The 23,288-nt window shown below is 41.0% G+C and overlaps 1 protein-coding gene across 5 annotated transcripts in view; it reads right to left on the bottom strand.

Moving 5' to 3' along the window:
- The window catches only part of AMOTL1 (angiomotin like 1), a 232,295-nt gene that overhangs the window by 43,216 nt on the left and 165,791 nt on the right, over nucleotides 1-23,288 (bottom strand). For all 5 annotated transcript variants that reach the window (XM_029602369.1, XM_029602367.1, XM_029602366.1 and 2 more), the window contains exon 6: nucleotides 1,932-2,077. In XM_029602369.1, the coding sequence (XP_029458229.1) occupies nucleotides 1,932-2,077 (146 nt within the window). The remainder of the gene's footprint in view (nucleotides 1-1,931; nucleotides 2,078-23,288) is intronic.

The raw sequence follows: 23,288 nt of genomic DNA, 5'->3' as shown, positions 1-23,288 counted from the left end.
TCTTTAAATGCTGATGATGTGTTGCTGTTTTTGACTAACCCTAAGAAATCGGGTCTTGAACTACTGGCTGAATTGAGAGCATTTGGGTCGGTAGCAGGGTATAAAGTTAACTATAAAAATCTGAAGTGTTTCCTATAGGATCTTGTAAGACTGAGGATATCCCAGGATGTTCCTCTCCCTTCAAAAAGGCATTGTCATATATTAAGTACCTGGGCATCAATGTGCCTGATAATTTGGGGGAACTATATAAGCTTAATTATGCTCCTGTATTTATGAAGATTACGAAAGACTTATTGGATTGGAAGGGATTCTACCTTTTGTGGGGAGAAAGGGTTAATATGGTGAAGATGAATATTCTTTCCAATTTGTTCTATTTATTTCAGCATGTACCCTATTTTCTTCCAAATAGCTTCTTTACCTCTATTAATAGTATGCTTTTGGACTTCTTGTGGGAGAGCAAACTTGCTAGGGTGAGATTAAGTACCTTGTGGAGGCCCAAGGAATGGGGTGGCATGGCATTTCCGAACCTGCATGTGTATTTTTGTGCAGCAAAATTGGTAGGGATATTTGCATGGTTAGTTAAGGATCAAACCTCTCCCTGACTCACTATTGAGAGAAACCTGGCTGAAAGGGGTGGATCTAGTCTCATCGATAACAGAGAAATGCATCTCTCCTGGGGGTAGACGGGCATGCCGTAACTGTCCCCTGATTGCATGCACGATCAGGGTTTGGAAGGCAATGTGCAAAGGGCTAGGGTTCTCTGGCCTTTTCTCCCTTTTGGAAAAATCCAGCACTAATGATTCATACATTTAGTCCCCACGCTAAGCAATGGTGGGAGTCGAACTCTATTGCCTAGGTCATCTATATGATCATCTGAAAAATGTGCTGGTCAGACTTGGGAATGAAGGTTGGAACTGGGTGCAACCTATCCCAGTGGAACATGCTTCATGAAGGGATTAATTAAATGGAAAGTATGTTCGGTGCTGTATCAAGCGATTACTCAGTCTTATATTAACTTAGAGCTCACCTTAAAGGTTGAGAGGCAGTGGGCGAGTGAGCTAGGGTTACACCTGGAGAGGAGGGTTTGGCAAAAGATATAGACAAGGGCTCACAGGTCTTCTTTACGTGCAAAGAGGGCTGAGCTCATGGTGAGGCTCATTATGCGTAGTTGCAGATATCCAGTGCTTTTCTCAAAATTTTCAGCTTCTGCGTCACCGCTTTGTTGGCGAGGCTGTGGACAGAAGGGCAAATACCTGCACACATGGTGGGGATGTCCATATAGTTCCGCTTTTTTGGATGAGGGTTGGTTGGCTTAAAAGGCAAATCGTGGACTGTGCCCTATCTCTAACTCCAGAGTTATGTCTCCTTGGGTTATGGGGAGACCAAGTGTTCAGGAAATTAAAAAAGCTCCTGATAACAGCAATTGCTGCATGCTGCTTGTTTCTCTATTGCATGGAAGTGGAAATCTGTTCCTACCCTGGAAAACTGGCAAACCCAGGTACACTCTGCTGCTTTATTAGAGAAGTTAACTTTCATACTTCGAGATAGGTCATTTTATGATCAGATCTTGGATCCAAACTGGAAAGTTTATAATTCTGACTGACTGCAAGTGTAGAGTGGGGTTTCATTGTATAATAGTTTGCTCTGTATGGCTTGAGAATTTACTAAATTTGGCTTTGTGTGTTGTCTGGTAACAAAATAAAAAGTTAAAAAAAAAATAAAGTTATTGGAGGGGGGAAGGAGGCTAGCAGCAGGAGTAAGTGGTAGGTGCATTTCATCTCTGCTAAGTACATGCTGAAGGTAAAGGATGCCTTTGAAAATGATGTGAACTCACGCTGGCTGAGGTAGGCCAGAAATAATGATCCCATTCAGTACTCATTAAAAAAAAAAAATAAATAAAAACAGGAGACAGATGAATGCCCTCATCTCACCTCTTCTTCCAGTTTCACCACCTTGGCCTGGGCATTGCTCAGGGCCTGGTCTAGGATTTCAATGTGCCTTCGCTGATCCTCGCTGGCAGAGCGTGCTGCTGCCAGCTCCATTTCCAGTTTTTCTCTCTCCTTCAAGTGCTCTTTGTCTGGAAGAGAGACAAGACCAAGACTGGTTGCATCAGACCGCTTCCCTCCCGGAAACCAGGATAACTCTGGCAGGAACTTAAAAAGAAACCATGCAGAGCAGCAGCTATGTCCCTTACTAAGGTACTTCTGTGTTCACAGTGTTAGTAGACTGTGAAATATCACCAGTACAAATGTAGTGTTTCAACCTTATGGATATTAAAGAAGAAATGTAAGTTTTGAGCAATTCAGAAGTGTAAAAAGCGTGCAAGTGAGCTTGCTTGTACCATTTTGAAACAGAGTGTCATTTATTGAAATTCTAGAAAGGAAAAAAAAATCATAGGATCTGATGGCAGGTAAAGCCCATTCAGCAGGTCTGGTTTGCCCATCCACATCTCCTGCTCAGCTTTAAAGTCCCTTCCTATCCCTCAGAGATCATCTGTACTCATCCAATGGTCCTCATCTTCACCACCTCCACAGGGAGGCTGTTTCCCGAGTCTTTCACCTTTCTGTAAAGAAATACTTCCTTAGATCACTCTCAAGTCTATTCCCTTTCACCCTCATTCCAGGACCCCCCCCTCGTTCAAAGCCTCCTTTCCGCTGAAAGCGGCTCATCTCTCATGCATTTATTCTTTGGAGTTATCTAAATGCCTAGATTATGTTCTTCTTTTCCTTCAGGGTGCACATGTTTAGATCTTTAAGCCTGACTCATATGCTTTACGACTGTTGACCATTTTAGTAGCTGCCATCTGGACCATCTCTATTTGGCTTATATCCTTTTAAGAGAGTGCAGTATCCAGAATTGTACACAGTACCCCAAATGAGGTTATACAAAGACAATATTACCTCCTTTTTCCTGCTGACTATTGTTTTCCTTATGCATCCAACCTTCCTCCTTACATTCTGGAGTTGCAGAAATCCACTGCTTACTCCTGAGATAAGCAGAGTGGAATCTATCTACTCCTTGGGATCCTGCCAAGTACTTGTGACCTGGATTGGCCACTGATAGAAACAGGATACTGGGCTTGATGGACCTTTGGTCTGACCCAGTATGGCAAGTTGTATGTTCTTACCTACTTGCTTGACTAATTTAAATAATAATAATATATTTATTTATATACCATCAATCTGGTGTACAAACTTGGCGGTTTACGATAAGGTTAAAAAGAATTACATAACATGGTTAAATCATAATTAAAACAAAGTTCAAATCTACAACAAAAACATATTAAATTAATCAAAAAAGTTCAAAAGCTGGGTTCCATCAATTTTTAGCTATTATGCTGTATGTGGAGGCTGAAATGCAATTCTGAATAACCAAATAATCAGATATGATCATTCCAAGATCCCACTCCTGTTTTGTGCATTGAAGTTCACCTCTTAAACCAGGGCTGACCAACTACAGTCCTTAAGAGTTGTAAACAGGCCTGGTTTTCAGGGATATCCACAATGAATTTGCATGAGATAAATCTGCATACAAGGAAGCCAATGCATGCAAATCTATCCTATGTACATTCATCATGGATAACTTGAAAACCAGGCCTGTTTGTAATTCTTGAGGACCAGAGTTGGACACCTCTGCTGTATAGTGTACTGCTCCCTTGGGCATTTCCAACCTATATGTATGAAAGCTTTTTTTTTTTTAGCATTAAAGCTTACCTGCCAAACTCTAGACTTTCCTTGACTTTCCTATAGATCTCTTCTTGTTTTCCCCACATTACAGGGTATCTTCCCTGTTGCAGATTTTGGTATCACCTGCAAAATGGCAAACCTTTCCCAATAATGCTTTTGCAATATCACTAACAAAACAGTTGAAGAGAACCGGCCCAAGGACTGATCCTTGTGGCACACCACTGGTAATCGCCCTTTCCTCGGAGTAAATTCCATTTACCACTACCCTTTGTTGCCTCCCACTCAACCAGTTTCTAACCTAGTCAATCACTTTAGGGCCCATAACTTGGCTGTTCAGTTTGTTTATAAGTTGCTTATGAGGAACCATGGCAGAGGCCTTGCTGAAATCCACTATATCTAGCGGGTCTTGCTATACTGGGAAATTATAGGTCGGGATAAGCAACTCAAATCCTCAAGTGCTGCAAGTTGGTTGGGTTTTCAGGCTATCCACAATGAATATGCATAAGACACATCTACATGCAATGGAGACAGTGCATGCAAATGCATCCTGAGAATATTCTGTGGGGATATTTTGAAAACCTTAACCAACTTGCAGCATTTGAGGACTGGAGCTGCTTATCTCGATCTATAATTTCCCAGCATAGCAAGACCCAAAATTAGACTTTTTCAAAATTGGATGAATTGTTGCTATTTTGAATGGACTAGGGACAGTGCCGTTACACGAGGCATTACTACTACTTTGAAAGGGGACCAAAGGTCCCTCAGCTGCACCCCGAATTACTTCAGAAGGATCATTTGGTTTAGCCTGGGGAAACCTTTCATCCTCTTTGTTTGACAACAGAGGATGAAAGGTTTCAAAACTGGCCCCAAACATAAATGCAATACCCCTACTGTGCAACATAACATGATATAATGGTACACAAGAAAGCATAATGGAAGCAGGAGGTTCTCTTCTTATTTCCCCTAAAACAGACCTTCTCACTGAGGCAGCCACGCTACTCATGTGACCAACATTTATTTATTTATTTCACAATTTTTTATTTTTTTTTATAGACTGCCTTCCTGGCCTTAATCGGGCTGTCTAAAGCAGTGTACAATCAAAACAATAACGCAGTGTAAAAACGTAACACATAAAATGTCATGACATATAAAATTTGAACAGATTCACCCTCTCCACCAATCATAACGTTCCCATCAATGTCATAACGAACATATAGCCTCTTCCTACACAGCAACTTATCCTGGAAATAGCCAGGTTTTAACTTTGTTTGCAAAAGGCTAGATAATCTATCTCCTGCTTTATCTCAAGTAGCAATTTATTCCACAGCATTGATGTAGCTATTAGAAATACTCTAGCCTGAACTTTTGCACCCTTTACCTCCTTGAAACAATGAAATCTCAAGTAACCTGTCTTGAATAAAACACAATTGTCTCCATGGCTGGTGCCAACTTAATTTATTCAATTTCCCCTCAAAACCCTGAAAACAAGTGTCAGAATATTAAACCTGACCTGGCATTCTTCCAGACGTCCAGAGACTTCTCATGTCTAAAACAGTCTGTTTAAAAAAGGAAGGCAAACGAGTCTGAAGATGGCACAAGTTCACCAACAGAAACAATAAAGTCACAAGAAGTTTGGAAAGCAGATGATGTCTATAGTTCAATCACTAAATCTGAAATTACATATTTGATTAGCCAGTTGAAGCTGGGGAAATCCCTGGATCAGGATGGTTTTGGACCTGAGTTTTACAAGATGTTAAAAAGTGAAGTGGTTTGCCCTCTCAAAGAGATGTTTAAGGAGGCATAGGAGGTGGGACACTTTGATGTGGGGCATAATCTTGTTTCTGTGATTTTACCTCCTAAGCAGGGTAGGAGCCCTCTGCTTCCAGAGTCTTATTGTCCAATATCCCTCCTAAACCAGGATATAAAAATATTAGCTACTGTCTTGGCTAACGGTAAATGCAGGGATTCATACTGTTGTTTCCACTGATCAAACGGGGTTCATTAAGGGGAGACATTCCTCCTCCAATTTCTTAAAGGAAATTCCTGCAGTTCAAGGAGTTAGAGCTCTCCAATCTGGATGGGATGTTGGCGAGTTTAGATTATGAAAAAACCTTTGATAGGTGGAATGGTGGGCTTTGGAGAAATATGGTTTTGGAGGAATATTTTTACAATGGGTTCAGCTCCTATACAAGTCACCTATAGCACAAATACATATGAAAAGGATGCTCTCTAACATAATTCAGCTATTTATAGGAGCCAGGCAAGGCTGCCCGCTTACACCCTTGTTAAATGTTTTAAGTTTGGAACCTATTGCTCACCACTTGTGTAATATAGAACAATTTGAAGGCACTGTTATTGGTCGGAGGCAGGTCAAGTTAAGCCTCTTTGCTGACGACATCTTTTTCATTCATTAGAAATCCTAAAGACTTCTTAAGGGATATTATTGCAGCTTTAGAGAAATTAGGAAGTTTTTTGGGTATTAAAATAACTTATAGCAAATCAAAGGCTTTTCCCAAAGATCCGTCTCAAGAAGATAGTTGGGAGCATTCTTTCCCACTTAAGTGGAATGTGGGTAGTGGGAAAGAATGTGGGTAGTATGAGATATCTAGGTGTGTGGCTGGCTCGAACTAAAAAAAAATCTTTACGCTCAAATATTACCCACATTTGGAGTCAGTGACCGGCTTCGTAGTAGATAGATGGCTTATACATTATCTTTGTTGGGAAAATGTGCTCTGGTCAAAATGGCAATATTTCCAAAAATCTTGTATAGTTTACAAATGCTCCCTTTGTGGATCGGAAACAAAGAGCTTAACAATTTTAAATCATTAGTAACTTCGTTTATTTGAAAACAAGGCAGAGTGAAAATAAGTTATGTGACTCTATCTAAAGCAAAATACCAGGGAGGCCTTGCTCTTCCAGATCAAAGAACATATAATATAGTTTCTCTATTATGTTACATATAGAATTGGGTGGCTATAAAGAATACGTTTGAGCCATATAAACTGTTGGAAGAGCTGGCAAGACCCTATCACCCAGTGAACATCTTCCATTTTGCTAGATCCAAACTTCCAACAAAGGGTGCATGGGGATTTTGATTCTCAGCATTCAAGAAAGCTTGGAAAAGCTGCCAGCATCTTGATAGTAATATTTCTCCATTTTTATTATTGGTGGGTAATCTTGTATTACCAGGGGGCATGGATCATGCCATCTTTAAAACATGGAAACATCAGGGGCTATATCGTTTAGGGCAGTTCATAGATCCTGACCTCAATCAAGTCTATACCCTCCAACATCTGAAAGAGGAATGGCCTATCACCAGACAAAGTCTGTTTGCTTACTTTCAAGCTAGGCGTTATTGTTTAAGTTGTGGTGACCTAAAAGCTCTGGCATTTACTGACGGTGATGAAACCTTTATAGAAACCTTACCTAAATTAAATTTAAAAACTGCTGCATGGAATCTAACTGGAGAAAAGGGAGCCAAGTTGAAGTTATGGGAATCAAGCATCTGTTTGAAATGTAATTCCCAAAGTGGAACTTTATGTCATAAGTTTACTGACTGCCCTAAATTACAGACCTATTGGGGACAAATACACACATTGTTAGAAGATTTGTTGGAGAGAATGATACTGTAGTATGGTAAAATAATATATTTGCATTGGTTTGAGAAGTCATTGAGTCTCCCAGCAGGGAGTCCGAAATTGTTAAGGATTTTATTTACTATTGCTATAAAAGTCATTTTATCCCATTGGAATGCTGATACTTTACCTGCATTCCACACCTGGAAAGCAGAAATGTAGGCTTATGCATTAATGGAGATACTAAAATTTAGAGACCTACAGGGGCATACGTCTCTATTGTACCAGAGTACTGTGGGAGCATTTGGAGAAAGTCTTTCAAATTTGAGACTCAGACTATTTCTAATGTGTTGTACAGATGGTTGGATGTTGTGTGACTGTGGTGTGAATGTGATATGTGTGAGTTATGGGAACAGTTTTGAGATTGTAAATTTGAGGGCTAAAATGTTAATGTGAGAATTATGCTCCTGATACAGTTTTTCTTTTTATTACTCGTCATATCGCTTACTCTTCTAATGTGCTGTATTGCATTTCACACACATTGGTACTTCTCACATTAATAAACATATATACAAAAAAAAAAAAGAAGATGTCTATAGTTCCGAGGCCAACTGGAATAATTCCCTAGGTCTATTCTTTGATTGAGATAATCTACCAGTGAAAAAAAAAAAAAGATTTCTTAGCTGCTCTAATGGCAATAAGGTAGGCTTTCAGAAGGGATTTAAATGGCAGTTTATCAGAATTCTCAAATGTAGCCCGCCATGTCTTCTCTAGCCTCGGCTTTGCAACAGGTCCAGATTTAGGCATAAGGAATGTAGGCAACTGCTTCTGGTGCCAAATCCTGATAGGCGCCGGAGAGTTGTCAATGCTGCTGCCATCCAAGCCTGCCAACACTTTTTCCTGTATCCAGGACTGCAGCAAAAACTTGAGTTAAAGTCAGCACTGGGACTGTCTGGTATTTACACTCCCAGACCCTGCAGCGCCTTGTCTCGTGCTGGAGCATGGGGCAGGGCGCTGCAGGATCTGTGGCCACAGTCGCTCAACACAGCCCACGCTGAATTTAACTCTAGTGTTTGCTGCAGACCTGGACAGAGGAAAAAAAAAAAGCTTCGGCAAAACGCAAGGTGAGACGTACCTTAGGAGGTTACGGGGAGAGGGGAAGATCTGGGCAGGGGGTCTGCACCCTGCAATGTTTTTTTTTTGGGGGGGGGGGGTCTTTTCTGCCCTCTCTCTGAACTTTCTGGTGATTTATTTGGGAACCCACACACCCTCCGATAACTTCTGAGGAGAAGGAGGTACTCCGTCTCCCATGCACCGTCCCAATGATTTCTGGGGAAGGGGAGGAATTCCCGTTTATTTTTCCATCTGATAGAGACTTGGTTCTCAAATTATTTCTATGTAATAGACAGGTCTTAAAGTATGGACAGAAATTATGGATCTTCCTGGATATTGTAAAATCTACGCAGCAAAGAAGAAAGGAATTTCTAGCTCTTTGCCAACAAGCTAGACAAATAGGAGCCCAGATTACCAATTGACCCTAAATTTGAAGAAAGAAGAACTTGTTTCACTTATCAAGTATTTTTAAAAATCATAGCTACTCAACCACTCTTCTCATACTCATGAGGACTAAAGAAAGCCTAATAACTTTTAGGGCAGGCCTAGAATAACAAAGAATCAGCTATTGAAAGCCAAGAATCATTAATACTCTACATAATATAATATACCACAGTACCTGAATGTAATCTGCTTTGAAGTGCTGAAAAGCAGAATAAAAAATAAATATAAAAAAATATAAATATAATACAAAATACATCAGTTACAGGCCATGTGTACTAAACTTTTATTTATTTATTTTAGATTTATATTCTACCTTTCAGATACTTCAAAGCAGAAGAAATTCAGGTACTGTAGATACTTCCCTGTCCTCAGAGGGTTCACAATTTATTGTTTATACCTGAGGCAATAAAGGGTAGAGTAACTTGCCCAAGGTCACATGGAGTAGCAGTGGGATTTGAACTCTGATTTATAGCCCACTGCTCTTAACATTTAGGCTACTCCTCCACAACCTTTACACCACAGGCACAATACAGGAGATACCGTTTAGTATATTTGGTCTAAAGTCTCAATGATTTGGTAGAGGGCTCATTAAAAGTTCAGAGTGGCCTAAACTTTGTTTTATCTGTTAATATGAGGATTCTTCTGGCAAAGGGAGTTCAGAGGAAGTTCAAGGGGGGTGAATATGTAATTTGGTAGAGCAACAGGGTAGGGGACAAGCCAGGGGGTAAAAAAAACTTACTCCTGGGGAAATTCTGCGTAAAAAAATTTAAAATTCTGCGCACAAAAACTTAAAATTCTGCAAACTTTATATTGGTCAAAATAACACAATTTATGACAGTGTTTAAGTAATTAACTCTCCCAATCTCCGCTAAAAGTGAGACCCAACTAATATATATGTATCTCAATATTAATCTCACCCTCCTGTGCCTAACAATATTTTATGTATCAATTTTTATTTAATTTTAATTAAAAAATAATATGGAATGGAAAAAGGTAAGTTTCATACTTATGAATGCATGCCTCCTCGGCCTTGCTTCAATTTTGTGGTGTAATCATAAACTTACCAACCTTCCGATCCCTTTTTGTTTGTGTATCTTCTTTATTTTAATCAATTTATTAATAAATAATAAAATTATTCACTATATAACGCCAATAGTGGCTTTTCACTTATTTGCTTGTTTTTGTATAAGATGTTTGTAATCAAAACGCCATTATTGTTGCTATGAATTTATGTCAAAAGACTGTGCTCAATAAATTTATAATGTAAACCTCTTTAAGGTAAGAAATTTGTACTTAGAAAATATCCTTAGTAAACGCCATGATAGTAAAATGTAGAAAACATGTAACTTATCTTAAGTAATTACATTTGAAATTAATACAGAAAAAAATTACTTAAAGATGCAGAATTTTAAATTACTTTGAGCAGAATTTCCCTAGAAATTCACTGTCAGAAGAGCCAATATGGTGTCCTGAAGGAGAGATGTGCTAGGACTAGCTCAGCTCTGTATTGATGTTTTTTTCCTGTTTTCTTCCTAGCTGCTAGGTAAAGCATGCCACATAATAAGCACAAGGGCAAACTGCGGGAGGTAGCCCCAATTCCCACCCCAGCGGGCCTGGTTCAGCAGAGAATTGAGGGCTTCTTCACCGCTGACTCCGGACGAGCTCCAGTCATTGGAAGCGCTGTGACCCCCGCCTTAGAGTGAATGGCGGCGTCACTTGCTTCGTCAACCTCGCTGAGCCCTGGAGCGCTGATAACTCCCTCCCCCCCTTTTGGTGACTTGACCTTTGGATTAGACCGACCTGAGGAATGCCTGGGAACAGGTTGGCTATTCCCGGAGGTTGTTGAGGCGAATCACTCGGTCTTGCCTGAGAAACCCAAAGTAAGTGAAAATATTAACAACGCTCTTCACCCATCAAGTCAACATGCTTCAGGGAGAGAGTTAGAATGCCATGAGTTGGTAATGGTGTCGACTCCTAGCGGGGTTGGAGGAACCGCTAGTGCCCACAGTAAAGTGTTAATTCCTAGCGGTTTGGACTTGGTTGGCTCTATTCCTGAACTGACTATTGTTAAACCTTCAGTTATTACATTGGATTCAGTATGGTCTGCGATAATAACTTTGGAAAAGTCAATTTCTTCTTTAATTTCCTTAACTGTTGATATAAATAATCGTATACAAACTACAGAACATCAGGTTGCCTCGCATACCATAGCGCTGGAAGAAACGGAGCAGAAAGTGATTCAAATCCAGAAGGTCCAAGCTGGCCTGATACAGGATATGACATGACACAGTCAAAGAAACTTGAGAAAATTGAGAATGAAGTGAGGTACTTGAATTTAAGAGTGCTGAATTTCCCCCAGATCCAACCTGTCTCTCCTCGGGATCAGTTAAAAAAATATCTTCAAGAAATGTTAAAGATTTCACTTGAAGCGCTGCCACCCCTTGCAAAAATTGACTTTATATCTTTTGATAAAAGAGATGATATATCACCTCAAGCTCTGGGCTCGGAACCCACAATTGCTGACTTGTCTGCTTTTTTGGAATCTTCGGGAGTAGAACAAGTTGAAAAACGTGGAAGGTTACTGGTTAAGTTTATTTTTCCATCTGATAGAGACTTGGTTTTCAAATTATTTCTATGTAATAAACAGGTCTTATAGTACGGACAGAAATTATGGATCTTCCTGGATATTGTAAAATCTCCGCAGCAAAGGAGAACATAAGAACATAAGAAATTGCTATGCTGGGTCAGACCATCAAGCCCAGCATCCTGTTTCGAACAGAGGCCAAACCAGGCCACAAGAACCTGGCAATTACCCAAACACTAAGAAGATCCCATGCTACTGATACAATTAATAGCAGTGGCTATTCCCTAAGTAAACTTGATTAATAGCCGTTAATAGACTTCTCCTCCAAGAACTTATTCAAACCTTTTTTGAACCCAGCTGCATTAACTGCACTAACCACATCCTCTGGCAACAAATTCCAGAGCTTTATTGTGCGTTGAGTGAAAAAGAATTTTCTCCGATTAGTCTTAAATGTGCTACTTGCTAATTTCATGGAATGCCCCCTAGTCCTTCTATTATTCGAAAGTGTAAATAACCGAGTCACATCTACTCGTTCAAGACCTCTCATGATCTTAAAGACCCCTATCATATCCCCCCTCAGCCATCTCTTCTCTAAGCTGAACAGCCCTAACCTCTTCAGCCTTTCCTCATAGGGGAGCTGTTCTATCCCCTTTATCATTTTGGTTGCCCTTCTCTGTACCTTCTCCATCGCAACTATATCTTTTTTGAGATGCGGCAACCAGAATTGTACACAGTATTCAAGGTGCGGTCTCACCATGGAGCGATATAGAGGCATTATGACATTTTCCGTTCTATTAACCATTCCCTTCCTAATAATTCCTAACATTCTGTTTGCTTTTTTGACTGCTGCAGCACACTGAGCCGATGATTTTAAAGTATTATCCACTTTGATGCCTAGATCTTTTTCCTGGGTGGTAGCTCCTAATATGGAACCTAACATCATGTAACTACAGCAAGGGTTATTTTTCCCTATATGCAACACCTTGCACTTGTCCACATTAAATTTCATCTGCCATTTGGATGCCCAATCTTCCAGTCTTGCAAGGTCCTCTTGTAATGTATCACAGTTTGCTTGTGATTTAACTACTCTGAATAATTTTGTATCATCCGCAAATTTGATAACCTCACTCATCGTATTCCTTTCCAGATCATTTATATATATATTGAAAAGCACTGGTCCAAGTACAGATCCCTGAGGCACTCCACTGTTTACCCTTTTCCACTGAGAAAATTGACCATTTAATCCTACTCTCTGTTTCCTATCTTTTAACCAGTTTGTAACTGAATTGAGTTCCAGAGGACATAAGTTGCTGAGCTGACATTTGGGCTGCCGGAGACGGAACCGTTACCGGAAGTGGTAAAGGTAGTTTGGGCTGTTTTTCATACACCAGCAGGAATGGAGATCTCCCCGTGGATGAATGGGTATGATTGTTATACGAGAACTCAGCCTATGGTAGCAGGGACACCCAATTATTCTGTCTCTCTGTTGCGAAGGTCCACAGGAACATCTTCAGTGAACGATTGATACGTTCCGCTTGTCCATTACTCTGTGGATGAAATGCGGAGGTGAGATCCAACTGGACCCCAAATTTCTTGCATAGTGCTCTCCAGTATCTTGCAGTAAACTGCGGACCCCTATCAGATACAATATGCAGAGGCAGGCCATGAGCTCGGAAGATGTGCTGCGTGAAGACCTGGGCCAGTCCCGGGGCAGATGGTAGTTTGGGTAGTGGAACAAAGTGAGCCATCTTAGAGAATCAGTCCACAGTGACCCATATGATCGTCTTTCCTTCTGAATTGGGTAGATCCACTACAAAGTCCGTGGATAGATACGTTCAGGTTTCCACTAGGATTGGCAGGGGTTGGAGAAGACCCCAAGGACAATCTGGTAAAGGTTTCTGTTTAGCACATGTCGGGCAGGAATTTCTAGCTCTTTGCCAACAAGCTAGACAAATAGGAGCCCAGATTACAGTTCGATATCCTTGCAAATGCATTATGAAAATCAGTAATGTTAAATATATATATTTTGAACCTTTGGATCTAAAGTCCTTTCTAGCTTCTTATGTTTTAATAGGGAATACTGCTAAGTAGTTATCGCATTGCGGTATTAATGAGGATACTCTCCTTATTTCCTTATATTTTGGTAAACGCTCTTTAGAATTTTGGCTCCCCCACTGGGATATTAATATTGTAATATTGTATTAATATTACGTATTTCCTCTTTGGAATACTGGCTTCTTGCTTGATGTTATATTAATGTCCTTATTATTGACATGCTTTGTTTCTTGTCAAATTGTTATTATAATCAATAAAGAGAAAATTATAAAAAAAAAAAAGAAATTCACTGTACGAGTGTCCCTTCCACTCGCTCTCCCTACTCCACTGGCCACTTTAGCCTCTCAGGCCCCAACTCCTCCACCTGCCAGTATCTCTCCCCTCCACCTCTAGGCTCAACCCTTTCCACTCTATTGCCAGTCCCAGCGTTTGACCCCATTCTCAGTACTGCCCCTGACACAGGCTCCCTCTGTCCCTCCCTCTCTCTAGTACACATACACACCCTCATACAGGCTCTCTCACTCTCTCACACACACACATCCCCTCATACAGGGTCCCTCTCTCTTGCATACACACCCACACAAGCTCCCTTTCTCTCTCACACATACATCCTCACACAGGCTGCCTAGGTCTCTCACGCACCCCTTTACACAGGCTTTGTCTCACACATACACAAGCCCTTCACACAGGCTAGCACCCTCATATACACACGATCCCTTTTTCATACACATGAGCTCCCAATCTCTCACACACACATATACACTCCTTCACAATCTCCTCATATTTATTTATTTATTTAAAATTTTTTCTATACCGTCGTTAAGTTAAATACCATCACAACGGTTTACAGAAGGGCACGATAAAGAGAAATATGGGTGGTATAGATTACAAATTACTCGTGTGCCATCATAGTACGGTAACAATTTAAAATAATAAACTAGGTGTGTAAGTTAAACCTGATTGTTAGGAACAAATTAGGCAGTTTGATTTTAACATTAATGTGCTTATGTAGGTTACTAAAAACTTCTAGCTTGGTGCATCCTTATCGCTCAACTATTTTTTTTTTCTCCTTCTCTTTATCTTTATAAAAAGCTTGTTTAAAAAGCCAGGTTTTCAAATTAGTTTTGAATAATTTCAGATTTGTCTGTAGTCTTATTTCGAGTGGCATGGTATTCCAGAGTACAGGATCAGCCAGTGACAGTGCTCTTTCCCTTACTTGCGTGAGATGTGCTGATTTGACAGAGGGGACAGTTAGTAGAGTTTTATTTGCAGATCTCAGGTTTCTTTGTGGTACAAGCACGCACAGTGCCGTGTTAAGCCAGTCGGCTTTATCATCGTGGATTAGTTTATGGATTATACAAAGTGCTTTATATTGTATTCTTTGTTCAATTGGAAGCCAGTGGAGTTCAGCAAGTGTTCCTGTAATATCATCACTCTGACACCCACACTGAAGCATCCCCTCCCCGCTCTCTCACATACCATGCTCTCTCTCACACCCTCCTGCTCACCCCCTGCTTTCTTTCACCATCCCCTCCCCTCTCCTCTCTCTCACACTCCCTCCCCTCTCACACCCCTCTCTCCCTCTCCTCTCTCTCACTCACACACACACACACACACACATTCACTCTAACCGGGGCCTTCATCTTTGCTGCGAGCGGAGCACACTCCGTTTGCAGCACACGGGAGCCTTCCATCTTCGCCGCGAATGGAGCACACTCCCTTTGCGGTACAAGGGGGCCTTCCATCTTCGCCCTGAACAGCGCGCCGGGGCCTTCATCTTCGCCACGAGTGGAGCACGTCTCGCAGCACATGCGGGCCTTCATCTTCGTGCGCTCCGTTTGCGGCATGCTGGGGGTCTTCTCTGCTACTTTCTGCACAGAAAATGGCAATTCTGTGCAGGGGGGAATTCTGCGCAAATTCTGCACTCTGCAGTAGCGCAGAATTCCCCCAGGACTAAAAACTGTCTTCCATGAGGCACAGGCAGGTAGTTTTAGAGTTTTGGCAGAGAGATTGATGGAGTCTTTTGCAGTCTGTGTTTCCAAGAGCACTGGGGTTGGAGTGGTCTGAAGATTTGATATTGGTAGAGATCTGTGAAGCGGTGATGGGACCAGCTGTTTTTGCACCTGGGGCAGATATTCAGAATTACGCCCCCCTTCCCTTTTACTTAGCAGTGGCTGCTCTGGCATAGCGCTGTGTACCTGAAAGGTTTTAATGATGCACAATCAACAAACCTTTTCCACTGGAAAGAAATCAATAGAACTAGGGGTCACAAAATGAAACTCCAGGGAGGATGACTCAGAGCCAACGTCAGGAAATATTTCTTCACGGAGAGGGTGGTGGATGCCTGGAATGCCCTTCCGGAGGAGGTGGTGAAGACAAAAACAGTGAAAGATTTCAAAGGGGAATGGGATAAACACTGTGGATCCTTAAAGGCTAAAGGATGGAAATGAAGAGTGTATTGGGGTAACTTTCTGGTGTGGCAGTCACTACCCTAAACCAATAAACCTTCGTATTGTTGATGCAACTCCATTATTGCTCTCTGCTTTAATGGTAGAGGGAAAAGGGGAATTACATTCAGACAGCAACCAACAAGGACACTGAATTTTATGGTCTGAGAAAACAAGTAGCTTGCTGATGCAGTTGATACTATCCTTGACCAATAAGCCTGATACTTTTGATGCAACTCCAACATTGCTCTCTGCTTCAGTGGTAAGAGATAATGGGGAATTGGACTCAGACAGCAACCAACAAGGGCCTTGACTTTGATGGTTTGGGAAACTAAGGGTTGGGGATGATCTGTATGGAGTGGCAGATGCTACCATAGGCTTGTTGGGCAGACTGGATGTTTGGTCCTTTTCTGCCGTCATAGTCTGTGTTTCTAAGTTGTGAAAAAAAACACCTATCCCTCTGGTAGCAGCAGTTCCAGCAAAGCATACCTCTCTCTTTTCTCTCCTACCAAGCATCCCACTTTCTCACTTTCCCCCACCTCTTGTCCAGCATCCCTTTTCCCTTCCCCCATTCCTCTCCTGTATCCCCTTGACCACCATCCACTCCTTAACCTACATTCCCCTTTCTCTCCCCCACCTACTCCTTGCCCTGCATCCTCCTCGCTCTCCTTTTCCAGGATCTCTTCTCTCTCTCCCACCCTTGCCCAACAGCACCCCTCTCTACCACATATCCCTTGTCTAGCAGTTCCCCCCCCCTCTCCTCCTCACCCCTGCCCAGCAGTAGCCTCCTCTCCCCCACTCCCTGCTCAGAAGCTCTTCTCCACCAACATCTACTCAGCAACAGAAGCCCCCCCTCCCTCCTCTAGAAATCCTTATCCAGCAAATTATGTTGGAGGAATTGCGGACATGTGGGAACATATGATGGAGTTGTGAGAAGATTATATAGATTATGGGAGGTGATAATACAATGGGTGGAAGGGTTATTGGGGCTGAGCAATTTACTGGATGTGGGTTTTGTACTGCTTAACGTCACCAAACAGACACTGAAGAAGCAACAGATACTGTTTTGTCAACAAGTTTTTATTGCAGCAAGAAAAGCTATAGCAGGTCACTGGAAATTGGCAAACATTCCATCACTTCAAATTGTAAAACTTCTATTGTAGAATGGAGGCCACCTCAGCTGCTCTATAGGATGGCACGTCTAAATTTCATGCTATATGGAGCCCCTATTTACAATGGGAGAAAGCTACTCATGTTTAAATGTTCAGGATTCTAGGCACTGTTTCTTTAAATCTTGACATTCCTTTTTGAACTTGATGGGTTTGAGTAATCCTCATAACTTACTGTTTGTGAGTTCATGGAGGGGAGGGGGGGGGAATGCTTTAAACTGAAAGTCAACTTATCTGTGTACTCTTGTTATTGTTATATACTGCTTGACAATCAATAAAATCTTCAATTAAAAAAAAAAAAAAAGAAAAGAAATCCTTACCCAGCAGCAGTAACACAGTACATAGTAATGATGGCAGAAAAAGACCAAACGTTCCATCCAGTCTGCCCAGCAAGCTTCCTATGGTAGTAAGTGTCACTCTGTGCAAGTTACCCTCATGTTTCATGCAGGATACCTACAAGCCTTATGTTAAGGGTAGTAATATTAAAAATCAAAACCAAGCAACTGTCAAACCCACAACAAAATTACTGCTAGCAACATTTTTACAGAGTGAGTAGCTTTTCTGATAATTCATGTAATGCTGCTGCTTGAACGTGCTTTGCTTTTAGACTTGGCCGTAGAAGCAGTCCTGCTCCTTTTTTCTAATGTCTGCATATCAGTACCCCGGACGGTAAAAGTCAGGGCCCAGCATTGGTGGTTGTGTGAATCTAATTCCCCTTTTTTTCCTGCTTTTGGTGCCTGTGTGTATTTTCTTATGTCGCTAGATATTTGTCTTCCCAAGGAAACGTTTTCCACTGTCACTCACCTGTGTGGATTTTCTGGTGAGATATTAGTGTACACTTGCTAATGAAATGTTTCTCACATTCAGAACATGAGAATGGTCTCTCACCAGTGTGTATCTTTTGATGTCCTCTAAGCGTTGCCTTCTAAAAGAAGCTTTTCCCACACTCAGTACATGTAAATTGTTTGTTGCCTGTGTGAATTATCTCATGTTGTGAGAGATTTGTTTTCCTATTGAAACCTTTTTCACATTTAGTACATGAGAATGGTCTCTCTCCTATGTGGATTTTCTCGTGATCAGAGAGGTATGTTTTCCCAATGAAACATTTTCCACATTTACTGCATGAGAATGGTATCTCCCTGTGTGGATTTTCTGATGCAAGATTAGTATATAATTAGTAATGAAGCCTTTCCCACACACAGTACATATAAATGGCCTCTCTCCTGTGTGGATTTTCTGGTGTTGTGAAAGGCATGTCTTCCTAATAAAACATTTTAGATTTAGATTCTGCTTTTTGCACTTTTTTCAGCGCTTCAAAGTGGATTACATTCAGGTGCTATATTAATATATTATTCTGATTAAAGCTTTTACCACATTTAGAACATAAGTATGGTTTCTCTTCTGTGTGGATTCTTTGGTGCAAGGTTAGTAGATTCTTAGAAATGAAGCTTTTCCCACACTCAGAACATGAAAATGGTCTCTCTCCTGTGTGGATTTTTCTGATGTTGTGAGAAGTATACCTTCATAGTGAAACTTTTATTGCATTCAGTACATGAGAACTTTTTCTCTCCTGTGTGGATTTTCTGATGTCGTGAGAGGTTTGTCTTTCTACTGAAACGTTTTCCACATTCTGTACATGTAAATGGTTTCTCTCCTGTGTGGATTTTCTGGCGCAAGATTAATATATTCTTACTAATAAAGGTTTTCCTACATTCAGTACATGAGAATGATCTCTCTCCTGAGTGGATTTTCTGGTGTCATGAGAAGTTTGTCTTTGTAGTGAAACATTTACTACATTCAGTGCATAAGAAATTGTTCTCTCCTGGGTGCATTTTCTGATGTCGTGAGAGGCTTATTCATTACAGCATCCTGAAAACTTGAATGGCTAGGAGACCCCAGGACAAGTTTGGGAAACCCTTCCCTAGGGTTTTCATCCTTTAACCTTATGCCCCCTCCTTAATTAATTTTCAGGCCCATAGGCAATCCTGAAATTTTGATAAACTCATTCATTATGTTCCCAGCATAAACCTTTCAAGAACAGTCCTGTAAACCACATAATTGGCTATCATACTTTTACATACTGAACTTTGTGTTGTATGTATGTATACAAATACACAAAAATACAAAACAAGGTTTAATATTTATATGTAGTACATATGTGTGTGTATCTATCTATATAATATATGTGTATATACAGTATATCATATACACATAAGTTTCAGAAATAATATCACAATATCTCTGATTTTTGGAGATAGCAAAAAACCAAAAATCTAAAGGAATACCTAAAGCTTTCAAAGACCTTCATATTACATTGGCTGAAATTAATCTCTGAAATGGCTGGCTGAGCTAAAACAGGAATTTTCTCCCTTTACTACTCACCATAGGAAAAACATTCAAATTATGTTGTCAGTTTAGTAACATTTACCCAAAGTCCCTCCATCACCAGGCACTTTGTGAAGTAACACAAAACTCTGCAAAAAAGTCACTCAGAACTTATATAGCAAACCTGCCACACCAAACCAGCATGAACTCCCAGAAATCAAACAGCAATAACTCTGTATGAAAAGGCAACACAGCAAATGGCCCTAATACACCAATGCGCCTTCTAATGGGAAAACAGAACAAGCTGGACTGCCACAGAACCCTACAGAGAACGTACACACTAGCAGAATAATTTACCTCTGTCACACATACAGAGCACAGACCCTCACAAAACACAGAATAAGGGATCAAAGATAAGAAAGTCAGATATGCAGACATCCAGTCCAGCTTAACCCCTTCCCCTCCACACCATTCCTGTTCCCTGAAGTCAGGAGAGGAGGGGTGAACAACAAAAGAGGAGGCACTGGATCAGGAAGCAGATGGCTCTTCTGTGCTTCTGCACTGTGCTCTCCCTTCAGGCATATCTCCTTCACCATCATGTTGCTTGCATGATGCCTGGGAGGGGAGAGTCATTGTATGCTTCTGCTCATAAGTAAAAGCAGCCTTGCTGACGATGCCCCCTTGAGCTTGACACCCGGGGCAGCCACCCACCTCGTCCCCCAGTCCCAGCTCTGCTGTGAAGGGTGAAGAAGGAAGGGAGGACAACCAGGAGAAGTTATCCCCTGCCTGACTTGCCAGCTCTGGAATAGTACTTTGAAGAAAGGGAACCCGTCTCTGGAATGTCTGGAATACGGGAAGTCTGCAACTAAGAGAGAGAGTGGAGGGACTCTCGCAGGTCCATCTACTAAGTGTGAGCACTGTGTTCAAGATCAAGAGACTGGGGCCGCAGAGGAAAAGGAGAACAGAGGGCAAGCTTGGGAGTGACTTACAGTGTATGAGACGTTTGAAGATGTAACTGGAGAAGTGGATGTGATCTGACTTTTGAAGATGTAACTAGAGGAGAATTTCGCTGTATTCTTTTTTGATCTGGACTTTTCTACTACTGTTTGTTGTGCACTTTATTTTTGCATTGCTGAGCTGGTTATTTTTCAAAGTAAACTGTTTTTTGGGGGGGGGTTTTTGCTGTTTGCCGAACTGTGTGTTATTTTTTAGGTCTGCCTAGCTTGGTCTTGCCAAAGATCCTGCTCCCATTCCACAGGACCCAGAGACTTGAATCCCTCACCCCGGGATTGGGCGAACGAAATGCTCTCCAGGGCTAGGAAGGTTGAGGGGGCGTTACATTGTAAATTCCTCTCAAAGAAAAACACTTCCATTATCTCACTTCCTTATTTGTCCCACACTGTTAGTACACCTCTTTCTCAAAAATCAGCATATTAAAAGCCTATAAAGAACCACAGGAATTCCTTACGGTCACAACCTCAATAATTCATGACTTTTCCCAGGCCAGAAGTATTCTTGCATGGCCTAACCCATGAATAACCTATGTACTGCCAGTTTATAACCATTTGATAAGTTCAAAACAAAGCACAGGCAGTGTAAGAATGGCAAACATTTATTTATTTATTTATTTATTTAAAGCTTTTTTTATACCGGCATTCATGATAAAATCACATCATGCTGGTTTACATAAAACAAGGGGAGTGATAACTTTGAAAGATAAACAGGTGTTAAGAGGCAGAAAAGTAAGTTACAATAAAACAAGGGAAATTGGAACTAGGAGAAGAAGAAGAGTAGTAAGAATAATTTAGGCAGTAACAATGAGAGGAATTATTTACATGGTGTTGACGGGAAATTTACAAGTGGTTGTAGTCTGTCTGGTGAGAAAGTTAGGAGAGTCAGTTGTGATCAGGAAAGGCTTGCCTAAAAAACCATGTCTTTAGCCTTTTTCTGAATGTTAATAAGCAAGGTTCCTGTCTGAGACGGACATGGGACGGACTAGGCTGGAGGGCGAATCACATCGATGGCAATGCTAACTCAGTAGCTTCCTTCTCTTCATATCCTGCTGCTGCCCCAATATATCCCAGACAATGGGCTTTGAAAAGTGTCCTTGTTAAGGGCAAGATGTATTTTTATCTCATTGACATATTAATCTTAATCATTCTTCTAGCACTTTGCCCAAAATAAGAAGCATGAAGAGTGTGCATTCAACAGATGCCAAAGGGAGTTTCTCTTCCACTAGTTCTCACTGGAGTGCCTCAAGCATAGTGTTAGTTTTTAATTGTGCACCTCTGCAAATAAAAGTACGTGCACAGGATCATCTGTTCTCCAACTCCCTTGGTGGGGGCATAGGGGTGGAAGCAGTAGTTTAGCCTCTTATCTTGATAAGAAAATAGTTATGTCCGCTCTTGAAATTATAAAGTCCACAGGTTGATTTTAAAAGCATTGCTCGTGCAAAAATGCCCACATACATGCATATGTGGGCCGTGTGTAAGCAACACAGATTTTAAAAAGCCGCAAAATACGTGCCATGTACCCGTGCACGCGTAAAGAATAAGAGGGTGGAAAAGGGGCAGGGCACAGGCAATCTGAAGCGGGGACAACACTTAACGCAGGTAACTCCGAATTTTAAAACCAAAAGCCGCAGCGCACATATGCTAGATATCACATAACTTTACTGCTGCTCCTGATGGACTTATAGAACAGGATGAGTGGTCCGGGTCAACTGGGGGGCGAGTAGGATGAAAAACCAGAGAGGTCTGAAAGATCTCGATAATAACTGGACAAACTGGTGGACTACCTGCAAAACTGGGAATGTGCTGTCTTAAAATTCACTGCCGTACGCGCATAAAAGCCGACAAGGTCCCATGGAAGGCAAATGCACTCTAGCTGTGCTTGAGTAATCTTTTAAAATTAGGAGCATATTTCCACACAATTGGTGCACTTTAAAACATATACGCGCAAATGTGCACACAATTAAAAATCCCAACATATCCTGACTCGTGTGCTGACATGCGCATGCATGGCCACGTGCCCGTGTTATAAAATCAACCTCAACATGGGGAAGGTCACCTTACAAAATCATACCATCCCAACAGCTTCACATAAAAATTGTGCATATTTTATTAAATTCCTGAGAAATCTGATTTACATCAACATATGAAGATCACATCATCACATTCACATTTCTCAGGAGTTTAATAAAATAAGAATTTCTGCACAATATGATTTTGTAAGGTGACCATTCCCAGTTTGTGTACTTTAAATGATTACAGGTATGGGTTTGGTAGTTTATTTCTCCACCATTTTTATTTCTCCATTTGGAGAAATACCATAAAGCTGCAACTGAAATGGTTATTTATTTATTCAAAAATTTCTATTCCGCCAAATTTCTAGACCTCCATTCTTGGCAGATTACAAAGAAACAAACAATAAAACAGACATACAATATATGTAAATAAAATAACAGTACTGCGGCACAATACAAAAATCTTAAAAATTAATGAAAAGGACTTAAATAGCAAATTACATTTTAAATGCATCCGAAAACAAATGGGCTTTCTAATCAATTTATGCTCAAGAATTTGTCAAGGAGAATGCGGAAGCTTGTTCCATAAATATGGACCTACTGCAGAAAATGAGCGATTACTCATCTCTTTTAACCGTGCAGCTTTCTCACTGGGTAAGGCCAGCAACTGAGAATCAGCAGATCGCAAAGCACGTGATGACTGATACCACTGTAGTAACTGTTTCAAATATACAGGGCCATCTCATAGAATGTGCAATGAGCTAATGCTAAGACATTGGACTGGATCCCATATGAAACAGACCTTTAAAACAGGAGAAATATGTTCTTTAATTGGGCATCCAGAGACTAATCTGGCAGCTGCATT

This window comes from Rhinatrema bivittatum, chromosome 5 (assembly GCF_901001135.1).
Source record: "Rhinatrema bivittatum chromosome 5, aRhiBiv1.1, whole genome shotgun sequence".
Lineage (NCBI taxonomy): Eukaryota > Metazoa > Chordata > Amphibia > Gymnophiona > Rhinatrematidae > Rhinatrema > Rhinatrema bivittatum.
Note: the sequence above shows the minus strand (reverse complement) of the source record. Positions and strands in the feature narration are given on the sequence as shown.